The 9,283-nt window shown below is 57.1% G+C and overlaps 4 protein-coding genes across 4 annotated transcripts; 2 read left to right on the forward strand and 2 right to left on the reverse strand.

The window, feature by feature from the left end:
* Nucleotides 1-755: 755 nt before the first annotated feature.
* Nucleotides 756-2,984, reverse strand: CABS01_05998 (U3 small nucleolar ribonucleoprotein Mpp10; the record flags this gene model as incomplete). The annotated part of the gene is made up of 1 exon (XM_060539365.1): nucleotides 756-2,984. One exon carries the CDS (start codon nucleotides 2,982-2,984, stop codon nucleotides 756-758), a length of 2,229 nt encoding a protein of 742 aa, XP_060404760.1.
* Nucleotides 2,985-4,246: 1,262 nt separating this feature from the next.
* On the forward strand, nucleotides 4,247-5,045 carry CABS01_05999 (flavoprotein; the record flags this gene model as incomplete). Its single annotated transcript, XM_060539366.1, has 3 exons — nucleotides 4,247-4,580; nucleotides 4,650-4,729; nucleotides 4,785-5,045. The coding sequence occupies 3 exons, from the start codon at nucleotides 4,247-4,249 to the stop codon at nucleotides 5,043-5,045; spliced, it is 675 nt and encodes a 224-aa protein (XP_060404761.1).
* Nucleotides 5,046-5,813: 768 nt separating this feature from the next.
* On the forward strand, nucleotides 5,814-6,486 carry CABS01_06000 (glutaredoxin; the record flags this gene model as incomplete). The annotated part of the gene is made up of 3 exons (XM_060539367.1): nucleotides 5,814-5,840; nucleotides 5,937-6,213; nucleotides 6,314-6,486. The coding sequence occupies 3 exons, from the start codon at nucleotides 5,814-5,816 to the stop codon at nucleotides 6,484-6,486; spliced, it is 477 nt and encodes a 158-aa protein (XP_060404762.1).
* Nucleotides 6,487-7,195: 709 nt separating this feature from the next.
* CABS01_06001 (gamma-glutamyltranspeptidase) lies at nucleotides 7,196-9,283 on the reverse strand (the record flags this gene model as incomplete). Its single annotated transcript, XM_060539368.1, has 4 exons — nucleotides 7,196-8,506; nucleotides 8,591-8,940; nucleotides 9,036-9,054; nucleotides 9,119-9,283. 4 exons carry the CDS (start codon nucleotides 9,281-9,283, stop codon nucleotides 7,196-7,198), a joined length of 1,845 nt encoding a protein of 614 aa, XP_060404763.1.

Here is a 9,283-nt window from a genome sequence, read left to right on the forward strand (position 1 = left end):
AAGGTGCATTCTCCGCAAGGTCATTGGTCGACTACGAAGTATAACCCCCCCTTGGCGATGTTCATCCCTGCCCGACCGAGTCCCCCTTGGGCTCTTCTCGGGCTCCCCTTTCGCGGGGTCCAGTTCTGCAGGACTGTAACCCCCCTCCAGTGGCCCCCTCGCCATTCGGCTGCTGCAACCTGCGATTCGGAACCCTGATTAAGCAGATTCTGCCGGGATCGGGTCGGATTGCTCCCTTGAGTAAGGTAAGGTTCGACACACGGGAGATACGGAGTACCAGAGCCGTGTTGGCCGTTTCTGTTTGTCATCTCGTCCGGCCGGCTGCGGACTGGTTCCCTTATGCCTTCCTTGGCAAACCTCCCCCCGCGCGCGCGCGACGATAATCACCGTCGGCCTTTATGGCCTGCTACGCCTTTACCTACCTTACCTACCTATCTTGAGGTGCCTCAAGGTAGGCGAGGAAACTAGTCCGCTAGGTAAGGGTAGGTAGGCAAGTGAGTGATGTCAAGTCCATTGCCAAACTTTTGATTCGTCCCCAAGTGACCGGGTACTATATGCATTGTGATACATGAGAAAATTACTCGCTGGAGCTTTTGTCGTCTTGTTCTCCAGACGTCGGTTCCAATATCCCGTGAGCCTCAACGCCGGTCCCGGAAAGTTGCCTCCTCTATAGCTGCTCCACACCTCGACAACGACGACGACGACGTCGTCGACCGCAGTGACAACATGCTCCATGATGTGACTCGCGAACCCCTCTACAACTTGAAGCTGCTGCTCGTCGCCTTGACCTCCGCCTTGGCCTTGTTCCCGTCGAGCCCGACAACCTCGCCCTTGCGGTTGATCACCTTGACCCCGCCCTTCTTCAAATCCGCCATCGTGTCCTTCTGCATCTGCGCCTTCTTGCCGAGCGGCTTCTTGTCCGTCCCGCCCGCCTTGCGGATCCTCTCCTTCTCCCGCCGGCGCCGCCGCACCTTGTCCTCCCGCGACATCTCCTCCCGCGCCATCGGCAGCCCGCTCTTGCCCAGCACCACCTCGCCCTTCTCCGCCGTCTCCTTGCCGGCCTTGTACACCTCCTGCGGCGCGATCATGCTCTGCCCGCCGCTGACCCCCTGCGCCGTCGCCGGCTGCGCGTCCTCCATCGCGATCGTCGCCGCGTCCGACACCACCGTCAGCGACGGCGCCGCCGCCTTGGGCTTGTAGTGCCAGTTGCTCAGCGAGTCCAGCTTGGCGCTCAGGTCCTTCCACATGCGCTCGATCTCCGCCTCTTCCTTGGCGAGCTTCTCGTCCGACTTGCTGACGTAGTTGTCCGGGTCCGCGTTCTTGACGTGCTCCTCCTCGTAGATCTCCGCCAGGCCCTTGCCGGACTTGGCGTCGTCCAGCTCGACCAGGCCCCGGCGCGTGTTCTCGGGCATGTTCTCCGCGCCGGGCCGGCGCCGGGCGACCTCGTCAAAGTCCTGCGCCAGGATCCTCCGCTTGATGAGCTCCTCGATGCTCTCGCTGACCTCGGCCGTGATGATGGGGACGGGCTTGCCCAGGTGCTCAAACGACATGTCCTCCTCGAGCAGCGAGTTCATCGGGCGCTCGGCGGCGGACGCCTCGCCGGTCAGGGTCCACTGGCGCTTGGCGACCGACTCGGCCTCGAGCTTGCGGATCTCCTCGGCGAGCTTGGCCTGGCGCCTCTCGTGCGCGGACCGGCGCGACCGCGGGTCGCCCGCCGAGGCGTCGGACAGGGCGTCGTCCGAGTCGTCTCCGTGGTCAGAGTCGTCGTCAAAGAGGTCCTTCTTGACGTCCGCCATGGCGCGCTCGACGTCCTCCTCCTGGACCGCCTTGGGCGCGAACCGCACGGACTTGTTCTTCTTGTATTTGCCGTCCTTGGACGCCTTCTTCGCCGGCGGCGCGAAGAAGTCCTTGAAGTAGATGCCGTTCGCGTTGAACTCCTCCTCCTCGTTGTCCATGGCGTCGTCCATGTCCTCGTCATCACTGGCACCCTCGGGGGCGTTGAGGTCCATGTCGCCGAATGTGGGCCCGTCGTCTTCCGAGTCCTCCTCGTCCGAGCCGGCGTCGTCTTCCATATCCATGTCCGTGTCCTTGTTTTTTGATGAGCTGGACTTGGCTGATGGTGCCATGGGGTCGGCGTTCCAGTCGATGTCTTCGTCGTCGCTGTTGGCGTCCGTGTTGGGGTCTCCTCGCGCGTCCTGCTCTTCGAACCACTGGGTTTGCTTGTTGAAGGCGTCGATTGAGAAGAAACCGTCGTTGAGACCGTTGGGATCCTCAACGTATTCCTCCTCATCATCCTCTTCTTCCTCCTCGTCTTCTTCGCCATCCTCTTCCTCATTGTCTTCGTCCATGTCTTCGAGATCACCCGTGAGACCCTCAACGTCCGAGCCCTCGAGCTCCTCCGCATCAGAGTCCTCTTCGGCGTCTTCCAGATCAGAGCCTGACAGCTCTTCCTCGTCACTGGAGCCCTCTTCGTCGTCGTCAATATCTTCGGAAGCCGTCTCGAAAGAGAGAATAGAGCTCTCTGAACCATTGTCCTCGTTCGTGACAACCTCATTCCGGTCCTCGAGCTCCTGTAGTGTCTCCTTGGAGTGGTTCAAAGCGCTCTGAATGATACGACGGGCCTGCTGCCAGACCTGGCTCGTCTCGAACCCGTCAACATGGACCTTGCGAATCTTGAGAACATCGGGTCTCGCGCCGCCGCCGTCAGCCCGCTTGCGCTTCTTCGTCGCCTCCTTGAGCAGGCGCAGCTGCTCGTCGCTAATCTGGCCGGCGAACGCATCGAGCGTGTCCTTGACGACCTGCAGAGAGGCGGACGGGATCGCGGGCGGCGGTTGGAGAAAGGCGTGTCGGTTCTGGGCGTCCAGGTTGTCGAAGAGGGCCTTTACGTCGACGACGCCGCCGTTGGGGAGCTGAGCGGCCATGCCGGGCGCAAATGTGAGGGTATTTGACGTCAGGGAGGAAGATGTGCTGCTGCCCGCCGCCATGATACTGTTTTTTTTTAATCGTGGCTCGCTCCCTCGGAATATGCGTGTTTCGGCCGTGCAAGAATTGGACTTTTTATTTTTTTGGTCGGACATGGGCTTGCGCTCTCCGTCAAAAAAATTTGGGACCCCGCAAAACGTCCGGGTTCGTGGGTCTAATCATGATTGGCCAATGAGATCTACGCTGCCTGTCAAACCGCGTTAGCTAATCGCTACAGTTCATCCGTTCTGCACCCTTTTGGGTCGGCACGTATGGAATGATAGTCTCGCCATTGATTGCAAAGTGCAATCACTTGATGGTAGTATGTAAGACTATTGAATCGAAGTCGGAAGAACCTTACACAGAATCTTGTCAGCTACCTTGAATAGCGAAGTCCGAGGAACCAAGATTGGTTCAGATTGACCTCCGCCACTTTTATAGTCCAAACAAGTTGCAGTTATATTGAGAAGCTTCTAAGACGAATACCTGCATGAAGTTCGTGTACATTATTTGCTTGTGCCAGACGTCCGTCGTTGAATGCCCGCTGCTGCACTGTTGGTAAGATTCCAGAACGTCCCGGCGCGGTGGTGGGGCCGATCTGATCCCATGATTAAGGTACCTCCGAAAGATTACTAAGAACGGCGAGACCCCAATGGCCTCGACTTACACATCCCAGCCCGTCGGAACTTGCTTCGTCTCACACACTACTCTGGAATCCAAGGTATCTATAAGCTATCGGTGCCAGATTTTCACAAGCCAAGCTCCTTGTCAGGCCAAAACACTATAGCAGTTTTGACCCAAGAAACACGCGCAAATCGGTCTCATACGTAAGTCTTCCTTCTGGTTCTGACTCTAGAGTGGAGAAGCACCCAGTTGAACCCTTGAGCTCTTGTTACACCTTTGCCATCTTGAAGCATCTCCTTCTTTCATCGTCATCTTTAGGATGCCATGGAAATACACTCCCAGTTTCATCCCGCTCGATCATTTGGATGAGAGATTCAATCACGGTATTCCCCATATGACTCACAAGCTAAACCTCTGAGCAGCACCGTCAAAACGAGGCGCGACTTCCCACTTAGACGCACTTTAAGTGAAAGGAAAAGAGGCTTAAGTCAGATTTCAGCTTGAAGAAAGAACGCCACAATCAGAGAATCCGCCATTCGCCGAAGGCGACGGATAGCCACGTTCTGGCACCCTCCGCGTCCGCAAAGACCATTTTCCACGGCGTACACTGTCTAGTATACGTTACTGTCAGAGACTCTACAGCGTCCAACTTTACTTCAAAATGTCCAAAGTGGGCGTCTCAGACGATCCGGCCGCAGCAGTCGCGGCATCCCGCTCCGATGGCAAGACCCATCTTCTACTATGCGCCAGCGGCTCGGTTGCCACAATCAAACTGCCCAACATCATCAAGGCCCTCGGCCACCACAAGAACCTCGCCATCAGAGTCATCCTCACGGCTTCGGCAACAGAGTTCCTGAACGGTTCAACAGAGGAGCAGCCCTCTCTTGCCGCAATAAGAGCACTGCCGAATGTTGAAGGCATTCACTTGGACGCGGACGAGTGGGTGCAACCTTGGCGGCGGGGTTCGTCGATTCTGCATATCGAGTTGCGGCGGTGTAAGTCGAGATATTTCTGTGCCGTGTTTTCACTTGCTCGGGTTTTCTAACGTCTACTTACTCGTAAAGGGGCTGATCTAATGCTCATCGCGCCACTCTCGGCAAACACGTTGGCTAAAATCGTCAACGGCTTCTCAGACAACCTTCTGGTGAGCATCGAACAACTGATATGTACGTTCTGCATCGTGGCTAATTCTTCTGTAGACGAGTGTGGTCCGAGCATGGGATGCGGATGGGCTCATCGACGGCCGGAAGAAGAAGATCCTCGTGGCTACCGCGATGAACTCGGCCATGTATGCGCATCCCATCACTGCAAAGCAGGTCAAGGTGCTCGAGGAGGAGTGGTCGTGGTTTGAGGTGTTGAGACCGATTGAGAAGACGCTTGCTTGCGGTGACACGGGGGGCGGTGCGATGATGTCGTGGGAGGACATAGTCAAGGTGACGGAGGCAAGGCTTGGCCTGTGATACCGTGTCACATAAAAAGTTATCGGAAGAAATTCAAATGAGGTTGTCCTCTTGGTATGTCTGATCTTGTTTGTATGACCGTTATCTCTCTAGCTCACTTGGCCATAAAGACACTGAAGAAATAGACAGAAACGAAGGTAATAAGTGGGAAGGTCACTTGCGGATGAGGGCAGATGTGGCGTGGAGACTTGGTTATAGCACATAGTCCCAGCAAGCACGGTATTCTTTTGAGATTGCTTCTGTCAAGTTCTTGTTCCACATATCTTCTCATGCTGTACGAAGGCGGTTATCCAGTTGCGCCACCCCCCCCCTTTACGGTGATCCATGGGTCCATAACCAACAAGATATGTTAGACATGCGAATCGCTATGCATGTGCTACGTATGCACATAGTGAAGGAGAAGATCCGTCGGTTTGGAGCGGGCTGAGCGAGAGGAAAAGAAAGAGGGCGTACTGTAATCAATCAGGCAAATTCATTCGTTCAACGCCTGTTAGAATGATCCAGAGAGCAGTCAGAATCAGAGTACCCGAGATGGGTATCGTGAGCTTGGGCTGGGGGATGACATTTGCCGTACACTGATTGGCGCTCCGGGCAGCCCACATGGAGTCCGACCTCGGTGACGTCGGTGAGCCAAGGCCCAAGCTCCCTCACCGAGAACCACACCTCGGATTACATCACCCATTCCGCAATCCCATGACATTTTCGCATTTCTCATCAACTGCCTTCCCCCGTTGACCACTCCTTCAACACACCCACTCCACAGCCAATATGTTCTCAAGGACGTTCCTCCGCTCAGTGAGTTCAGACAGACTCGATTCCAAGAATAGTCTAAACAGTTCCTACCGTCCTGGTGCGCAATCGCTAATCGTTGGTGTGTTTGTCTTTTCACAGAATTTCGCAAGGCAAGCCGTCCGGCCGGCGGCGCGCCCAATCGCCTTCCGGGCCCCGCTCCCCTTCCTCACCCAGCACCGCCTCATCTCCGACGAGACGAAGCAGGCCATCGAGAACGCCGTCGGCTCCGCGCCCGTCGTGCTCTTCATGAAGGGAACCCCCGAGACCCCCCAGTGCGGCTTCTCCCGCGCCTCGATCCAGATCCTCGGCCTCCAGGGCGTCGACCCCTCCAAGTTTGCCGCCTTCAACGTCCTGGCCGATCCCGAGCTGCGTCAAGGTATGTCGATACGCTCTGCACGGCGACTCGAAACAAACGCACTGGCCTGGACTTTTGCATCGGAGCGAACGGAACGCTGACCTTTGGTGTTTGCGAATAGGTATCAAGGAGTTCTCTGACTGGCCCACGATCCCCCAACTCTACGTCGACAAGGAGTTTGTCGGCGGCTGCGACATTCTCGTTTCCATGCACCAGAACGGCGAGCTGGCCAAGCTTCTCGAGGAGAAGAAGGTCCTTGCCGAGACCGAGGGCGAGGGCGAGAAGAAGGAGTAAGAGCAAAGGAAAGCCAGAAATCCCGCGCTGGAAAAGCGTTGAGAATTGTACAACTGTATCATACCAAAGGAAAGGGGCAAGCTATGCGTGGATCATAGCCGGAGGAAATAGAGTGGTATTTATTGGCAAAGACCTAAAGATTTTTAATCATGTACTCTTTTTTACGCAGCTGAAAGTCACGTTGGAAGGATGATGTGGGACGTGGGTGCGGCGATGCTATCACCTTTTCCTCCTACGCAATCAAGTGAAGATATCGCGAGAGGAACCCGGAGGGTGGCGTTTCGATACAGCGAGATTCTTTCGCGCAATCAAGATCCAAAGGCGAACCTATTGTAACCGATAGGCACCATCGTTGGTTGGCATGCTGCACGGAGGCAAGTGACTCGAAGGAGCAAAAGACAGTTCCTCGATATGGGATCGAACAAAAAACTAAACGTCGAAATATGATGTTCAAAGAGACTGAGGTCCACACTCGGGTCTTCCCCCATGAACCCCTCGACCACCTACCCCGAGTGGCTTAGTGATAGGTTTGGACGCTGCGTCGAATATACGGTGACCGGGTGACTAGGAACCTCAATGATGAAGATGGGATGAACACTATGACAGTCGTACCTTTCGAATGACAGAAGACTAGCTCCAGTCCCATTTTCCACATCATGTACATAATATTACGGCTACAAATTATCTGAAGACTCGACCTCAGGGCACCTTAGAGTGCCGGGTACGCAGCACCGTCACCGCGCGGGTCACTTCCCGCAGACCACACGCCCGTCCCCTCAACCGTATCGACGGTATGTCTGATGATCTGCCCGCGGCCAAACAGCCCCCTCTCAGATCCGGTAACCACCTCAACCTTGTGCCCGAGCTTCCGCAGGCCCTCCACCGTCTCCTCCGGCATGCCCTCCTCCACGCTGACAGTCCAGTCAAAGTCGGCGTCCCTCTCGGGCAGGCCCGCGACGATACACACGCGCGGCGCATCGAGCGTCTGCTGCGGCGTGAGACCCGCGACCAGCTGGCCGAGGAGAACCTGCACGTGGCCCTGGGGCTGCATGAACCCGCCCATGACGCCGAAAGCGCTGTGCAGCGACCCGTCCGCCGCGTTGGTCACCATGCCGGGGATGATGGTGTGGTAGGGCCGCTTCCCGGGCGCCAGCCTGTTGGGGTGGTCCGCGTCGAGGCTGAAGTTGGCGCCGCGGTTCTGCAGCGTGAAGCCGCAGCCCCTGGGGATGATGCAGGTGCCGAAACCGCCGTAGTTGCTGTTGATGAAGGACGCGGCGTTGCCGTGCTCGTCCGAGACGGAGAAGTAGACGGTGTCGCTGCTCTGGAGGGCGGGGGAGACGTGGTTGGGGGGCTCGCCGACGTGGAGCTTCCGCGTGGCCTTTGTCGGGTCGAAGAGCTTTGCGCGGGCGGCCGAGTACTCGCGCGAGATGAGGCCGGCCGAGGGCACGGTGACGACGTTGGGGTCGGTGACGTACCAGCTCGCGTCGGTGAAGCCGAGGCGGAGGGCCTCGATGATGGCGTGGAGGTAGGGCGCCGTGTTGTGGTCTTCCGCGGACCAGGCGGGGACGACGCCCGAGTCCTGGAGCTCCTGGATGATGCCGAGGGCCATGAGGGCGACGATGCCCTGGCCGTTGGGCGGGTGCTCCCAGACCTCGACGGCACCGTCGCCGCCGCCGCCGGATGACGCGCCGTTGGCCTCCTTTTTGAGGGCAGGCTTGAACTTGAGTGAGATTGGGTCGACGGGCTCGCTTCCCAGCTCGAGGTGGTGAGCCAGATCGTCCAACTCCAGGTGGCCGCCGAGATCCTTGACGACCTTGACAAGCTCTTCGGCGATGCGCCCCGTGTAGAAGCCCTTCTTACCCTCCTTTGCGAGAGTGCGGAAGGTCTGCGCCAGGGTGGGGTTCTTCATGATCTCGCCGGGGTTGGGCGCTCTCACGCCGTCTGACGCGTTGGGGTCCTTCTTCAGCATTTCTGAGAAGTTGGGAGATGCCTCTCTGATCTGCGGCTCTGCTGTGTTCCACTGTCAAAGGTTTCAGTAACCACATCTAGATAATTGTCTACACACGACTTGAAATCTGGGATCGTAGAAGATTTGAGAACGTACGTAGTGGCTCGTCAGCTCCGAGACAGGGAATCCCTTCTCTCCGAGCTCGATAGCCGGGGATAGCACACGCTCGAGGGAGACCTTGCCGCTGCCAAAACGCTCAATGGTGTCGACCCAGCCTGAGGCGGCACCGGGGACGGTCACGGCGTGGACGCTCTTCATGGGGATCTTGCCCGATGCGCCCTCCTTGATGCCGAGGTCCTTGCGGATGGTCTCGAGCGTTGACTTCTGAGCCGAACGGCCGGAGCCATTCATGGCCGAGACCTTCTTGGTTGCTGCATCGTAGAAGAGGATGAACATGTCACCGCCGATGCCAGTGGAGCACGGCTCTGTCATGTTCAGTCCGGCAGCTAGAAACAAGGCATATTCATTAGCGATCTGATTTCACTTTTCAAAATGATTGCTTCATTTCGAGGACGCCGATAAACCGGGTGGTTCGACTAACCAACTGCAACGGCGGCATCCTGATCACTTGCTGTTAGTCTTGATCGTGGATATATTGACTCGGCAGAGTGAGGCGCGACTTACAGCGGCATTACCGCCAGCTTGGAGAATTTCGATACCACATTTTGCGGCCAGCGGCTGCGTGCAAGATACGATTCCCTTTGTACTGTGAACGACACTCCTTCGGCTGGCGAACTTTGCGAATTCGCTTGCTTGCGCCGAGTGGAGGGACTCGCTGGTGAGGGGCAT

The sequence above is a fragment of the Colletotrichum abscissum genome, assembly GCF_030869225.1.
Source record: "Colletotrichum abscissum strain IMI 504890 chromosome Unknown Scaffold_12.1, whole genome shotgun sequence".
Classification (NCBI taxonomy): domain Eukaryota; kingdom Fungi; phylum Ascomycota; class Sordariomycetes; order Glomerellales; family Glomerellaceae; genus Colletotrichum; species Colletotrichum abscissum.